Genomic DNA, 15,781 nt, shown 5'->3' with positions numbered 1-15,781 from the left:
GAAGACATGTTATGGAAGCAAAATAGCCCAAACTATCAAAATTGACCAGTGTATGAGAAAATGAAGTTTCTTCATGTAGTGTCTTAATAAAGATTGAGAAGAGAATTGTTTTGTTGTTGTGCCCATCATACTTCATCAGGCGGCTCAGCCAATGTTCGAGCACCCTTCCAGCGGATGTCTCTGACTGACAGGCGTGAGCTCTGTCCAATCAGATCTCGTAGATTAGGTTTAGGGCGGGGTCTAAACGCGGAGGTGGGATTTTAGCTACCGTCCATCTTCAGCTACATTACAGTGAGCGAGCTTGTCGAAAAGAAAACACAATTTGGAAGTAAAGAAGACTTTCTGGAATTAGTTTTGGCTGTATTTGAAAAAAGACAAACGAAAGCCCATACCATAGGTAAATGTCGTAAACAACTATGAATATAGATGCTCGGGTTGACCCAGTTTCCCTTTTTCCTAAATTTGGCTAGCTGACTAGCTAGCATTTTATGCATTAGCTAGCCAGACAGTTAGCCATATTAGCTAGCAGGTTAACGATTAGAAAGGATTCTGATATATTGTGCCTTTCACAACCCAAAACCACCATATAAAAGCTATACTGGACCCCAAAATACTGATGCATGAATATTATGTCCATTCATCAATATGCTCCGTGGTACTTGTTTTGAAATGGGCTGGTTAGTAAACGAGCGAGGTGGACGAGCTAAGATACTGGCTAGTATTAACGTGAGCTCAATAACGTTAGCTGGCTAGGTGGCTAATTTTAGCTGACAACCATGTCAGTCATACAAGATATGCTATGTCAAAGAAAATATAACGAAAGACAAACGACCATACAAAAGTTCTGGTTTAAATTCTTCTTAAATTCGTCAATTATAACGTTATTTGGTCAGCTAACGATAACTGGTCAGCTAGATGGAGGTAACGTCAGTTCCACTCTCTGGAAACCGATGTAGTGATGCTCTGTTGAAGGGATTTGTGTTTTGTTGGATGCACGTTTGGTTTTATTTACATATGTACCTTTGTGACAGACGGAATGTGGACATTGTCGTAGTCAGAGCCATGGCTGACAAGAGAAAACTTCAAGGTAAGACTGTTGGTAAGAAAAATCGGTAATGTTGCACAGCATCCATCACATTGTCCAGCCTCACTTTATCCAGCGAAGTTCGTGGTGCACAGATGTATATACAATGATGTTGGACAACATCTTTTATCTCCCCAGGTGAGATCGACAGATGTTTGAAAAAAGTAGCTGAAGGTGTAGAACAGTTTGAAGACATCTGGCAAAAGGCATGATATTTTTGCATTCACATTTATTTGATACTCTATTTCAAAAATGGATGCGACAATTCCTAAAATATCAAATTTATTGTGTTCTTTTTAGCTCCACAATGCAGCCAATGCAAACCAGAAGGAAAAATATGAGGCTGACCTCAAGAAAGAGATAAAAAAACTACAGGTAAGACAAATGAACAAACACTAATCTGCACTCTAGGTCAACAGGTGTGTGTATTTCAAATTGGTAATATGGTTCAATATTTTCACTTTGTCCTCTTCCCAGCGATTGAGAGATCAGATAAAAACATGGGTGGCCTCAAATGAGATCAAAGACAAAAGGCAGCTAGTTGAAAACCGCAAACTTATAGAGACGGTAGGGTTCTCCATCACTTCCAATTTTTCGGTTTATTATTGTTTCTGTTAAGTATAGTACTTGGACATCATTTCATCAAAACAGTAACTCAATAAGGCCCTTGTGATTTTTCTTTCCTTAGCAAATGGAGCGGTTCAAGGTGGTGGAACGTGAAACAAAAACAAAAGCCTACTCTAAAGAAGGCTTGGGGCTCGCTCAGAAAGTGGATCCAGCTCAGAGGGAAAAAGAGGAAACGGGACAGTGGCTAACAGTAATACATCCACTATTATCCATACCTGTTGTATATTTAGGATTCCTGAATCTTCTGGATAAAGTTTTAAAGAAATTGGTCTAAAACTAGCAAGAAATGATCAACTCGGTTTTATTTAATGTAGCAGTTTTAGGACGAACTTTTGATTGAATCCATTAACACTTTTTTTTTTTTTTTTTACTTTTCCTCACCCGCAGTGTACGATAGACACTCTAAATATGCAGGTGGATCAGTTTGAAAGTGAGGTGGAATCTCTTTCAGTTCAAACGAAAAAAAAGAAAGGCGATAAAGATGTAAGTCCTATTTCTCATTCTTTTCAAGGCTGCTTATTTCTGCACACTTAAAATAATAATGTAATTCCTGTGAATGTGTAGTGCAGTGTAGTGCCATCTAGTCTAGTAAATGTTTGCCTGAAAGGTTTTTCACAAACTGTATGCTTGGCTCTTTCATGAAGAAGCAGGATCGCATTGAAGAGCTCAAGCGGTTGGTTGAAAGACATCGATTCCACATTCGCATGTTGGAGACCATTTTACGAATGCTGGATAATGACTCGATACCAGTGGATTCAATCCAGAAGATCAAGGATGATGTTGATTACTACATTGATTCCTCCCAAGACCCGGACTTTGAGGAGAATGAGTTCATCTACGACGACTTAGACCTGGAAGACATCCGTGAGTAGAGCACTGTGAAATGTTCGGATGATGCTTTTATTCAGACATCAGAGGGCTTATAATGACCACATGTGGCACTTGTCTCTGTCCTGTCCTTCTTTGCGAGCTGCAGCATTAGTTGCAACTTCTCCGTCAGGTCAGGGCAATGTGGAGGATGAGATGTATCTCCACTCCAACAGCACTCCCACTTCCACAACCTCCTCTTCACCCATTCCTCCATCCCCGGCCACTTGCACTGCTGTAAGTTCTTGTGTTTGTAGCATGAAAACATGGGTCAGTATGTTAAAGGGATGCTGGATAGAAAAAAAAAGTACATTCTGACACAATTTTGCACATATCTCTCTCTTACGTTTTGCATTTTGTTAACCCTTCTATAAGCCCCATTGTGTTGTAATCCACTGACTAGTTTGCTGAATCAACATTTCGAAAGTGGATTGTCATATCAAGGTGTCTCCTCCTATAGGAGAACTCAGAGGACGATAAGAAAAGGGGACGGTCGACAGACAGTGAAGTTAGTCAGGTGAGAGGCTCTCTTCTGTACTGTGCCAGTAGATAAACAGTTTAGTGCAACGCCGTCCACCCTTGGTCCTGGAGAGGCTCTGAGGCTGAAGGATTCTCGTGCACTGGAAAGGAACAAGCTTCTTCTCTGTGGGACCATGCTTGTAGACTTTTGATTTAGTTTGTACCATTATCTGCATTTATGGAAGTCCATAGTTCCTAGTAAACTTCGCTCCTTATACACTTTGTACAGCTGAAGTTACCTGAACAGTTTTGTCTGAAATGCCTTTTTCTGGTGCTTTGCCTTTTTTAGTCACCTGTGAAGAACGGCACCCCATCCTTGCTATCTTCCTTCTCTTCCTCCTCCACTTCTGGGTCCTCCTCATCCTCCTCTCTCGTGTCCATGGCGAGTGTTGTCGGAAGCATTCCCGTGGTTCCCATCAGCAGCAGTCTCATGGGGAGTTTCAGCAGTGCGGTGCAGCAACATCAGCATCAGCCTGCACAACAGCAGCAACAACCTCAGCCACCAAACCAACCGCAGCAACAACAACAGCAGCAGCCACCTCAGACAAAACCCTCTGTCCCCTCAAACAACACCCCCAGCCTGCCGAGCAACCCTCTTCTACCAGCCCTGACTGCCCCCTCTCTCCCCGCACCCAGCACACCCACCTCATCAGCACCCTACTCTCAATCTCAGCTCATATCTGTGCCCACCCCGGCATCCAGTTTGGGACTCGGGCTGGGGCTGGGATTGAGCAAAATTGGCCTGTCGGTGACCAGCAGTCCCAACCAAATGTCTGCTTTGGGCCTGGGTGGCCACCCATCTCCTTTGAACAAAATGGCAGCGCTCATTTCAGGCTTCATACCTGCCCCGTACGCTCAGGCAGCAGCATCAGGAAGCTTGGGTTTGAGCAGCATCACTCAGTCCAGCATTTCCATAGAGAGCAGCACTTCCATCTCCACCTCTGGCTCCAGTGGAGTCACCACCAACGGGGGGGGGATTGGGCTCGGTTTGCTAGGTTCCAGCCCGGCCCACAACTCTTTAAGTGCGAGTATTCTGGGTCTGGTTCCTGGGCAAAATGTAGCTCCCGGTTCCTCTCAGCTGCCTCCAAGTTCTGTCAGCACTTCCCCCGGAATAGTTGGCATGATGGGAGGCATTGGAGGGAATGTCGGCATGATTGGAGGAGTAGGGGTGAATGCTGCTCCTGCACGACCGCCCAGTGGATTGAAGCAAAACGGAAGCACAAGTACGTTAAGTTGTTGTGCTTGTCCTTGCGTGACTCTTTACTCGTCTGTTTAAGTCAACGCTGTCTTCTCTTCATAAAGGATTTTCTCTAACTTTTCTCTCACCGGCCCTCAGGTTACAGTGCTGTAGTGGCAGAGAGCTCTGCAGAATCCGCTCTAAGCACACCGAGCCAGTCGCAAAGCAGCCAGCCCTCATCTCTCAGTTCTTCAACCAGTCAGCCGTGAGTTGTTTGTTGTTCACTTTTAGAAATATATGAGGGGAGAAAGAAATAATATTCTTCTAATAATCTTCTTAGCTGTTTCAGTGTCTGTGTTTTCACTCGTTTGTCTGAAGAGTGCATATGTGTTTGCAATAGTGTCTGTTTGTGTATGCACACGTATATGAATGTTGTTTGTTTGAGGTTGTTGTGGCATTAGCTCAAACATGACTTGTTAACTTGTCCCTCTGTTGTTCCTCTCTACATGCTGCAGGATGGACAATGGTCCCAGTTTAATCAGCTCCATCACGCTGCCTCCCAGCTCTCCGTCCCCCTCGTTCTCAGACAGCACACCCGGAGGAGTGAGTCTTCTCAACGGACCGCACTCCTACACACAGGCCTCTGAGGCCCTCAAGGTGAGGGACGATGGCAATGAGCTTTAGTCTTTGCCAGATTCACATAATGGTCTATTTGATTAGCCACTTAGAGGTGTGAACCAGAGAGATTACAGTCAGGTGTATCTGCAGCTTCATTAGCTGACTGCGTGGAGACATTTGGCAGACGAGACAAATGAGATGGTTGAGATTGTGATACAGAAGTCTTACTGTGGGGGGGGGGGGAAGTATTCTACACTATTATACAGTTTCTGCCTTCGTATTGCAAAAACTGAGACTTTTAATTTTCTTGATCAGTACTTCCATCCAGCATTCCTTACTGTAATTCACATGGATGCTTAATATCTAATAATGATCTATGAAACTGACTCTGCTGGCATTGGTAGTTTGTTTTTAGGTGCTTTTGTTTTGTAAATTACCGGAGAACGTTGATGTGCTCAGCTGTAAATAATGGCATTATTATTATGCCAAGATATATTTAGATTTACTAAAGCATTTTACTCACTTGCACTGCAAACACCAATGAAGAAGGCAGTGTTGGAGAACATATCAGTAAAGAATGTATTGTAGAATTATTGATTTATAGAATGTGTTAGCTGTGCCACAAAACATTTATTATTATTTATTTAGATAAGTTGTTAATCGTTCTCTCTATTGTCTCATTGTTATTTGTTATTTTCTGCACCGGAATTTTGTCTCTAACGCTTCCATTTATTCTGGGTTCATAATAAGTCTTGAAAGTGCTTAATTTGAACCGTTAATACGTTAAAATACTCCTTAAAACGGCTTGATTTTCATCATAATCTGGTGTTTCATCCACACAATGTTCATGTTGTCTCCATCTCGTTCCCACCTCAGGCCCCTGAGCCTCTCAGTTCTCTGAAGGCGATGGCTGAGAGAGCAGCGCTGGGATCAGGCCTGGATGGAGAGATTCCCAACCTGCACCTAACTGACAGAGGTCAGACATTTTATCTCTACACTGTAAACCTCACTTACATTTTTACCTCAAAGCACCTTGTAACAGCTGCTGTAGCAGATTTAGTAGGGTCAAAGGTCAAAAGGACTATTAAGTACTGAAACTATTAATCAATTGGCCAACTGAAAGAAAGTTGATTCCAAGTTTCCAGTTATCATTTGAATGTTATTAAGTTAACTCACTAACCATCAGCTGGTATCTGGCTCACAAATACAGTTGCTGCTTCTCTCAATTTCATATCTTTGTTTTTTATCATGTTAGCTGGACTGTGGCTGTATTTAAGACATCATTGTTATTTTTTACTTTTCATGTAGTGAATGATTATTCATGAATAGATACTGAATTCATCATGAGGGAAATGTAGGCATTCAGTATCTTATACAACACATACTCAGCAGTAAAGTGATACTACTTCAGAGAGTCACAGTAATAAAGTATGTGCTTATAATGGAGGTATTGCAATGTAAGGTGATTAAAAAGTACTTTTAGAATAATGATTACTTTGGATAATATGAAATAAAAATTGAAATAAATATATGTAGCTTGTGCATAAGGCTAACATAGCCAGTAACTGGTCATTTAAAAAGTATAAACAGTGCAAATGAATGATAAATGTAAAAAAGAAAATTCAGAGTAAGAGTGAGCCGGTACAGTATTTGTCAATCAATCCTTCACTTTTTCTTTGTCCTGCAGATATCTTCTCTAGCTCATCTGCAGCGCCCGGCACACCTGCCGCACCTCAGCCGTCCGTGTCGGAAGTCAGCATTCCCCCCTCGCTAGGGGTCTGTCCACTTGGCCCCACCCCTCTCCCCAAAGACCAGCTCTACCAGCAGGCCATGCAGGAATCTGCATGGACACACATGCCACACCCCTCCGACTCTGAGAGGATCAGGTGAGGACACAGCAGTTGTCCCAGCCATTGATGATGCACCTTGTATGCTTTTTGACAAAAAAAGACAACTAATAAGCCACATCAATGCACTGGGCGACATCTTTCATTACAATGAACATGGCCACTGTAGTTTATTTTGGTCAAAATCGCTTACTTAAGCGAACAGCAAGAACATTAATTACAGAACGTAATTCCATTAGTTGTCGTGCAACGAGTAGGGTAGTGTTATTAATAATGCATGTAGCTCATGTCACGTACAGGGGCGACAGTTATTTTAATGACATACTACACGATGACCATTCTTAATGATATACTAAACATCATGGATGCATGTGGTTTGTTTTCTTCACGTGTAACCCCTCACTTGATTTTCCTATGGATTGATAACCTTTGTCTGTGCTTCTGTCCTAAAGGCAATACCTGATGAGGAATCCGTGTCCCACGTTACCTTTCCACCATCAGATACCGCCGCACCACTCTGACTCCATAGAGTTCTACCAGAGACTGTCCACAGAAACGCTCTTTTTCATTTTCTACTACCTGGAGGTAAAACACTCAACCACTCTGTTTTTCTCTCAATGACGTATTAGAGTCTTGCTTGTAAGTTTGATGTTATATTCGACTTCCCCTCTCTCAGGGCACCAAGGCTCAGTATCTGTCTGCCAAGGCTCTGAAGAAACAGTCATGGAGGTTTCACACAAAGTACATGATGTGGTTCCAGAGGCACGAGGAGCCCAAGACTATCACAGACGAGTTTGAACAGGTGCAAAGTCGAGACAGTTCACACTTTTCCTGTCTTCAACCCATTAGGCCTGAAGCAACGAAAACACTTAATAATCGTGTACCTCCACAATCAATGTATTAGGTTGAAATGTCTATCAGCTCAGTGTTTCAGACAAAGCAATAAAATGGTCGGCAGGGCTCTTATGACTTTTGTTGCAAATTGGTAAAACATCCTTGTAAAATAGGCGAGTCATGGTAAAGTAAACTTTACACACATTCTCTTGAAGTCAAGACTAGTATGGGTATGTTTTGAATGATTGCTCTTTCTGCTCTGCTTCCAGGGCACTTACATTTACTTTGACTATGAGAAATGGGGCCAGAGGAAGAAGGAGGGATTCACCTTCGAGTACAGGTACCTCGAAGACCGAGACCTGCAGTGACGGACAATGGGACACGAAAGGACAGAGACTAAACGTGCTGCTGTTGACATTCCGAGACTGAACTTCAAACTGTGGATAGAGATTGTGATGTGTAGTAGAAACACTCTCCTAAAATGGAGACTGGTGTCTGTATAGGCTGCATCTCAACGTGAAGCCCTCGCTCCCTCCTGTAGCGCTTTGCTTTTGACAAAAAATGCCCTGTGGGCCTGATCAAATGCATCCCGCTGCACGAGATAGGAGGGTTCTCACTAGAGATCTGCGTTTGTGCCTGTCTGTGTGCACACTCAGTATGTGGCATTAGGAAAGCCTACCCCCCATGCATGTTTCTCATGTTTTCTTTTTCCGTTACAACAATATTCTCTGTACCACCTACCCAACATGAGCCTGGAAGCCTTTGACTTGACACAAAACAAACCTTGGATTTGATTGTTAAGTAAACTGCCCATCTTGTATTTACTGTAATTTGGTGGTTTAAAATGGGGAGGTACAGTGGACATTTAGTCATGGTGTGTAGGACTGGCTTCTTTTAAGACCCTACGATGCCTGTTGAATATGGTCACTATTAGAGATAATGAGCGGTTATCAATAGTTTTATTGATATTGTCTTGGTCGATTTAAACGCTGATTGAGAGTGACCACAGGGCCTCTCCCTGTGACAGGGAAAGAGTCCTTATTGGACATGGATTAAATTGCTATGCAATTGAACTGGTCTCTGACTCCCTCTCTTTACAAATAAAATGTTTTAAGTTAACCTGTCAAAGAAAATTTATTATGGCGCTTTCACGTTTGTGACGAACAAATAAACTTGTAAAATAAATCTTAAATAGGGTTCGAGACATTTATCTACGTGACGTTTGATTTGTACACCATCGAGGAATTATCATCCTCAATGGAAAAAGCCACGTTAACCGTAGTGAATGTACCTGTACCCAAATCACCTCATTTACTCCTAAAATACACTGATAGTATTAGATAAGTCAACTTCCCACCGTAAATTAAGATTTTATTCTGTTGATCATCCTAATATCCACTTTGTGCAATTTACCACCTGACTTGAAGTGAAACCCTATACAGTGACTGTGCACTGAAACCGTTTACATGTCGAGCGAAAACACAGAAATCATAAAACTCTGGTAGATTTAACTCGAGGGTCGAGTAAGAGATGTCTCCTCTGCTGTGGTTGTTCCTGTGCTACACTGAAGAACAATATTTAATCTGGTGTGGGACAGATCCCACCTTTTCTTGGCAGTTTGAATCGAGAGTGTTAAACTGAATCAGATTTGTCCATTTAAGCAACCATGAAAACTTAAGATCTGTACTACAGTTAAAAATATGTTGTGTGCGATTAGTTTTCAGGCTTTTTTTGGGGAGGGAAAGGGGGCGGGGGATTGGATTGAGGATGTGAAAAAAAGGAAAATACTGCAAAATGAGATTTGCCTTTTATAGATTCTATTTTTGGGGCTTTTAAGGTTTTCAGAAAGGGACGGTCACTTAAGAATTGCTAAAAATGTGAATTTCAAAACGTATTTACAATTTTTTCTCATCACAGTTCTGCATGGGAGATGTCATAAAACTGGGTTATAAACAGGATTGTAAAATTTCAATAAATACTTTTAAGAAATTACAAGTCTGTGTGGTGTTAAGTCCCGTCATTCCTCAATGGAATATGAATTTTTGGATGAGCATGGCTTTGATTTGTTCTGGTAAATTGATGGTTAAGATTTGATGTTTGCATTTACTTTTAGGAGTTTAGCTACCAAGAGCAACAGTTAAATGACTTCATGTTTTCCTTCTCTAAAAAAGGAAGACAGGACGCTTTATGAAATCTTCACGTTTTATTAAAAAAACAAAAGACAGGACAAAGCACAATGTTTAAAACGAGTTGTCAGTGTGCTGTGTGGGTGCGTGTTCACATCTTAGCTTCCTTCTTGACTTTGAGGAACTCCGCCATGTTGGAGAAGTATTTCTGGTTGGCTTCAGCCACCTTCTTCTCCGCAGCCTGTGGGTTCACGATCTCCAGTCCCTGCAGACGAGAGCACAACGGTTAGTTAACTAAAATAAACCGGAACAGTGTTCAGGTGAAGTTAAATACAAAAGGGAGAACTCTTTTTACCTGAAGAGGAGTGAACGCTACACTGGAGCTGGTTCCTGAGGAGCGGTCTCTGACTGTGGACTTTCCTCCGTATGTCATGCTCTGCTTCTGCAACGTCCTCTGTTGTGTGCAACAACACAATACAAAGACTTAAGAAACTGAAAAAAAATCAATAAACTAATCAATGTTTGAGTGGAAATGAGCCACGACTGAGTTTACCTGGAGGGATTTGGAGATTCTGGCCTTGGTGGCCTCATTGACTTGAGCCTGCCTGACGCGCCCGCTGCCACTCTTCCCCAGCTGACCCAGACTGAAGCCCAGGTCCTCCTGATACGCATCGTCTTCAATCTGCAAGACCACATAGCAAATTAATCTTAAAGACTGACTGCCTTTGCTTCTAAACAATAATGCACTGTCACAATACAAATGGAGAAAAAAAGAGAACATGAACTTACTGATAAAATGTATTTTACATCATATAACTAGTTTACTTAAGAGTGAAGGCAGCAACTCAGAAGTGCTGGTGTGATAGTGTTACTATACTATGACATGGAGTGAACAGGAACAGGGTTAAATAGAAGTAACACTGATAGGGAGCAACACGAGATGAGAGATATAGGAGACATGATAGACTACATCTACTGACCTCTGCAAAGGTCATCCTGTTAGCATGTTTCCTGATCTCAGTCAGTCCGAGACGCTCCTTCATCTTTCGATATCTTTAGGAGAAGAAACAAGAGCAGTGGAGTTGGTTATGCTAAATAAACACATTTTGAGTTGATGCTGGTATTCTAAACTTGGCTAAGCAAGTTATGTAACCTTCTTGCTGCTCCGTGTTGTGCATTTAGTTTCACTTCCGTGTTGGTGGTTGCATTTTTTTTTTTTAAACTTAAAATTAATTTGTACTTCAAGCTCCATATTGCATTCCACTTTTCTCTAATTTTGCAGCTTGTTCAGCAGAGCAGCTGACAGGATCTGTACCTCCTTCCTCCTCTCTTCTTCCTCTGTCCGTCCAGCGGGGCTGGCAGCGGTTTGACCTGCTTCACTGGCGGAGGCTCCTGCCATTTATCAAACTTCCTCTCTATCTCTTCTTTTAGATCGTAGCCAACCTGCAAAAAAACAAACCCACACAGAACGCGAGAGGAGTTTGTTATTTTGTTAATATTTAAATGCTTGTAAAACTTCATTCTAAAAAAAAAGGTAGAAACACGGACAACAACCAAACCGGAAAACTATTTGGTAGCAACCTGTCAATCACAACCCTGCTTTATCGTCTCATTTACTTTAAATGGGAACATAAGTTACAAAATGAACTGCTGTTTTAAAGAAAATTTGAAACGAGTGAATGAGACGATAAACTCGCCAGTAAAATGTTTTCCGATGTAATAAATCAAGTGAGGTCATTTTCTTATCGACTTCTTTTTGCATCCAGGAGTCGCTCCCTGCTGGTTACTAGAGTGAAAGCAGGATTAACAGACTTCCTATTGGCTTCACTTTTCACACTCGGGAGGTTGTCGCTTGGTTTTAAGTCATGTTCTTTTGTTTAGTTTTAAGTGACATTAGGATCTGCTTGTAAAACATCTGGATTGTGCACACACACACACATCTGTGAGAAACTTCTTATAAACAGTTTATTTTTATTTAAAATGTTCTTAGAAGTATGCATCAACTGTCTCAACCGTTACTGTAATCACTGCTTTTAAGCACAATGGGAGCTCTCCTTTTCTAAATGCATTTTTTATCCAGCACATTCCCCTCCATCTTCAATATTGCTATGGTATAATTGTGTTTTGCAGTTTTTTTTTTATACCAAAACTGTTTAAAAACCAGACTAGAGTGAAACTCCTACAATCCATTCCCAGTAACTTATTCATATTTCTGGGTCACAGGGGATGGAGCTCATCCCACTATGCAGTGGGCAAGATTAGAACATATATATTTATATAGTGTTAGAAAGGTGTAATCTCAACAATACAGCGACTGTTGAGGCTGTAATTTGTTGATGTTGGACTACATTGTACTGTAAGGTATTTGTAAATATTGTGGTCCTCCATATATGTCCTGGTAAATGAGGTCAAGAACATACGAGAGAATTTAGCCTGTTTTTTTTTTTAGCACGGGTTAGTATTCACTCATCTTTAATTCAGCATTAATGTGCATGTGCTCCACAATCACCTTCCCAACCGAACTCTCATGGAAACTGTCCACTCGGGCAGCCAGAGTGCACTTCGCAGATACCAGACGAGCTGCCTTCCTCCTGAGGTCCTGAAGACACAACATGGATGACAGGTGTTAGCTATAATGACCCCTGTGCCGAATTAAAAGCACAAAAACACTGCTATATGTTTATGTTGACATATTTACTGACAGGTGGCAGCGACTGCACAACATCACAGTGGTAGATGTAGCCGGTGTGGGGCAGCAGGGCGGCGCTGCTGAAGCCAGACAGGGTTCTTCTCTGAGCTCCCAGCAGCATCAGGTTACAGGCGGGCATCTTGGAGAGGTTAGTGAGGCCTCCAGCGATTCCTGCAGCCAGAGGAGAAACGGAGTGAGATCACACGGACAATATAATATAAATTCATCTAAAACTGATATTTTTGCATCCCTCACCCATGATCTTGGCAGCTGTTGACGCTCCAACAATGACGGACAGATTTGGGGCAATGAATGACATTTTGGACTCCACATAATCATATATCCTGTGTTTGGATTGATTCAGCTCCAGAGCCATGTCACAAGCCTCCTCCAGTTGCTTCAGTTCATCCTCACTTAGCAGCGATCTAAAAACCATAAAAATACACCAAGTCAACTTATTGTTAAGCATTTAAATGGGGACCGTCACCTTCAGACGTCCTCTGCGCGATATATTTGATGAACCAGAGATGTCCGCCGACTCACCCCTGTGTGGTCGAGGCTGTGACACTGACAACCATAATAGTGGCATTGGTGAGGATTTGCTGCAGAGTTTCATTGGTTTTGCACTTCTCCAGATTGTTTCCGAATTCCTAAAGCAGGAAACACAAAAAAATACTGTTTTATTTATATAGGATTTCCAGATTAACAGATTTCCAGAATATGAGATGAACATATCAAGCAGCACAGAACCCATACATAAATAGGTGTAGGTGCAAGTACAAAGAAAATAATTAAGTTCATATATAATTAAGTTAGATGTGGATAAGAGAAATAAACTCATATAAAGCAGGTGGAATTTAAGTCAAGGAAATACAAAATATGTAAATAAATAAGCCAGTAAGAGGTGATCTCATAGGAAGCAGGTAGAATTCCAACTTGTTGAATTTAGATACTTTATTGATCCCGAGGGAAATTTAATTTAAAAAACAGATTATAGCGCAAAATATATGGAAGTGCAAACAAATAAATATACTGAAATTATGCTATATTAAAACAAGCACAATTTAAATATGTAATGACAATAAAGTTTAAATAAAACACCAAATGAAGAGCATACGATGCCACATAAGTTTTTATTTTTCATAGTTTTCTGTTGCAGAATTATTTTAATAATGTTTTTGCCTTCTGCAGGTGCGATTACATCTATTGATACTTAAAACAACTAAAGATACAACTTTGGCCACTTTACTCTCATTTTTAAATGGGCTTTAAGTGTAAAAGCAGAACAAACATTTCAACTCATCTCACCTTGACTGTGCGGATGTAATCTAGAGAATCTGGCACCAGAGACTCGAGCTCTGGGAACCTCTTGGAGTACTTGTCCCGAGTAAACTTGTGAATGATACCTGTAACAGGCAGAAAACCATAGCAAAGGTTTGTTAAAGAGAGCAGAATAACATTAATCCCTTTACATACAGTTTTTACAGCCAACTCACTGAGCTCATTGTCGATCTCCACGGTGAGATTATTGGCCGCAACGATCAGTCTGTATTCTGGGTCAGACTCGACTGGACCCGAGACTGACAAGAAACAGAATTATAGCAACTTCATTCAGATTCTTGGTTAACATTCAACTGGAATTAAATGTTGTGAGGAACTTCTTAAACCATTTTCTCACACATACAATGAAAACATGCACATTAGTCACACTCACCCTCTAAGTTCTTGCGCTGCTTTCCACTATACAGTGTAATTTTGTCCATAATCTCTGAAAACTGTGGAGAAAAATAATGATTAGAACAGACGCAATACTACTAATATCTGCTTGTATAACACTCGTTTGATACAACTCACCTGCTTGCTATTGCGGAGCTTGGCAATGGACGCAACACTTTCAGCTTTACTGTAGTCGACCTCCATCTCCTCTGGGATGTCTTCCAGCAGTCCCTCTGTCCTTCCCTGCGTTGCCTCACCATCACTCTCCCCCTCCTCTTCCTCCGGATACAACCCTTCCTCTCCCTCATCTCCGGCCTCCTCCAAATCTGCCAGGAGCTCGTCCGCCAGAGACATCTGCAATCAGCAGCAGAAAGTTTGAGGACATCAGGAGGTTATAAACTACTCAGCTCAGTTCCCAAAATAAACCAGAAGGAGCAATAAATGTGTCCGTTTGTACCACAGATTGAATCTTTCCAATATAATATCTACAACAAGACTGTATGTTGAACATGGCACAGCAATAACATTCAAATGATGTCTTTCTGTTCTGGTTTTAGGTAACATAATTATCTTTTCTTATAGTTAAAGCTGAGCAAAATGAGAAGCACATTGTCATATCATTGATCTGTTGTAAGATAATTTAACTTAATTTCATATAAGCAGAAAAGCAGTTGCTTAAATACAAGACTATAGACTATGCAGGACAATGAACAAAATAATGTTTTTTTCTCTTACTCGTTTCTGACCTTTTTAATTACTGCTTTTTTCTAGTAAAATACTGCATACTTATACATCAGGTATAAATGTATGAGTCTAAACCTAAATGTATGAATCATTTGATTTATTTGTTTCCCTATATAATATAAAATAATAATGATTTTGTTGAATTAATTTTAACAACTAAGACCATAACATAAGTACACTTAGCTTCATTTTAAAGGCCTCACAAGCCGAAAACATTGTGGATCATTGTTTGACTGGGAATTGGGTCACAACTGCGAAGATCTGATTGATTTCATTGTAAATTGGACGCTTCACAAAAAAAAACCGAGCAACTCGAGCCACCGCGTGAAAAAATTGTCAATTTTGCCATTTTATAAACATATAGACCATTGGATTAACAGGCAAATACCAATGTGAATAACTGTTATAGTTAGTTATAGCCTGCGACAATTTCTTGTGACCAAAAATATGTGTACACAAAAGGGGGTTGTTTTTAAAAAAGTAGCTGGAGTAACAAACAAATGATTTCAGGGCATCGCGGCCTTGTTCACTCTCAAACAACACCTTCAACAATAACAAGTAGCACAAGCTAAATAACAGACGAACACTGATTGTGTAGCTAAATAGAGAAAGATGTTTGAACACACTCTGATTATCGTATGGTTTTAGCGTTAAATGTTAGTGTATGCTAGCTAGCATTAGCAAACGTTGGCAAGACGCGGCCGTTCGTGATACTAAACGCTTAATAAGTAACATAAACTTACCTCTAACCTTCAACCTCTGGTCCACTAATAAAAGACAAACAAAAATGCCTTATTGAGGCTTCAACTTCCTCGGTATTAAGTTAAAAACTACTCGGTATACGATGTTTTCCTCATCAGCCTGTGGTGTACATGGTGGTGTTCGGTTAAATCGTTTGACGCAGGCTAAATACGTATCAGCCTTCGAACTGCT

The 15,781-nt window shown here is 41.0% G+C and overlaps 2 protein-coding genes across 5 annotated transcripts; one reads left to right on the top strand and one right to left on the bottom strand.

Moving 5' to 3' along the window:
* The first annotated feature begins 259 nt into the window (after positions 1–259).
* Positions 260–8,692, top strand: cnot3a (CCR4-NOT transcription complex, subunit 3a). 4 transcript variants are annotated; one of them, XM_029451402.1, is made up of 18 exons: positions 260–397; positions 1,032–1,087; positions 1,223–1,290; positions 1,385–1,459; positions 1,562–1,651; positions 1,773–1,901; positions 2,099–2,194; positions 2,356–2,575; positions 2,688–2,815; positions 3,039–3,095; positions 3,387–4,320; positions 4,434–4,539; positions 4,790–4,931; positions 5,769–5,868; positions 6,580–6,778; positions 7,192–7,324; positions 7,416–7,541; positions 7,843–8,692. In XM_029451402.1, exons 2-18 carry the CDS (start codon positions 1,063–1,065, stop codon positions 7,939–7,941), a joined length of 2,727 nt encoding a protein of 908 aa, XP_029307262.1. In that variant the 5' UTR covers positions 260–397; positions 1,032–1,062; the 3' UTR covers positions 7,942–8,692. The 4 variants fall into 4 exon arrangements, with proteins under 4 accessions (XP_029307262.1, XP_029307260.1, XP_029307259.1 ...); XM_029451400.1 differs by having other exon boundaries at positions 1,032–1,099; positions 2,362–2,575; XM_029451399.1 differs by having other exon boundaries at positions 1,032–1,099; positions 2,359–2,575.
* Positions 8,693–9,761: 1,069 nt separating this feature from the next.
* On the bottom strand, positions 9,762–15,775 carry prpf31 (PRP31 pre-mRNA processing factor 31 homolog (yeast)). The gene is made up of 14 exons (XM_029451131.1): positions 15,592–15,775; positions 14,243–14,458; positions 14,103–14,163; positions 13,885–13,968; positions 13,697–13,794; positions 12,932–13,038; positions 12,644–12,813; positions 12,402–12,559; positions 12,209–12,298; positions 11,015–11,142; positions 10,680–10,752; positions 10,253–10,381; positions 10,055–10,153; positions 9,762–9,964 (listed from the first exon to the last, which is right to left on the bottom strand). The coding sequence occupies exons 2-14, from the start codon at positions 14,456–14,458 to the stop codon at positions 9,851–9,853; spliced, it is 1,527 nt and encodes a 508-aa protein (XP_029306991.1). The 5' UTR covers positions 15,592–15,775; the 3' UTR covers positions 9,762–9,850.
* Positions 15,776–15,781: the final 6 nt, after the last annotated feature.

Source organism: Cottoperca gobio, chromosome 16 (genome assembly GCF_900634415.1).
Source record: "Cottoperca gobio chromosome 16, fCotGob3.1, whole genome shotgun sequence".
NCBI lineage: Eukaryota > Metazoa > Chordata > Actinopteri > Perciformes > Bovichtidae > Cottoperca > Cottoperca gobio.
This window is presented reverse-complemented; position numbering and strand designations above follow the sequence as displayed.

Coding starts and splice junctions, on each gene's coding strand:
- cnot3a (XM_029451398.1), top strand. CDS start 1,063: ATGGCTGACAAGAGAAAACTTCAAGGTAAGACTGTTG. Junction 1,460..1,561: donor AAGAGATAAAAAAACTACAG/GTAAGACAAATG, acceptor TCCTCTTCCCAG/CGATTGAGAGATCAGATAAA. Junction 3,096..3,386: donor CAGACAGTGAAGTTAGTCAG/GTGAGAGGCTCT, acceptor TGCCTTTTTTAG/TCACCTGTGAAGAACGGCAC.
- prpf31 (XM_029451131.1), bottom strand. CDS start 14,458: ATGTCTCTGGCGGACGAGCTCCTGGCAGATTTGGAGGAGGCCGGAGAT. Junction 11,143..12,208: donor ATGAGAGTTCGGTTGGGAAG/GTGATTGTGGAG, acceptor GTTTTTTTGCAG/GTTGGCTACGATCTAAAAGA. Junction 9,965..10,054: donor TAGCGTTCACTCCTCTTCAG/GTAAAAAGAGTT, acceptor TCTCGTCTGCAG/GGACTGGAGATCGTGAACCC.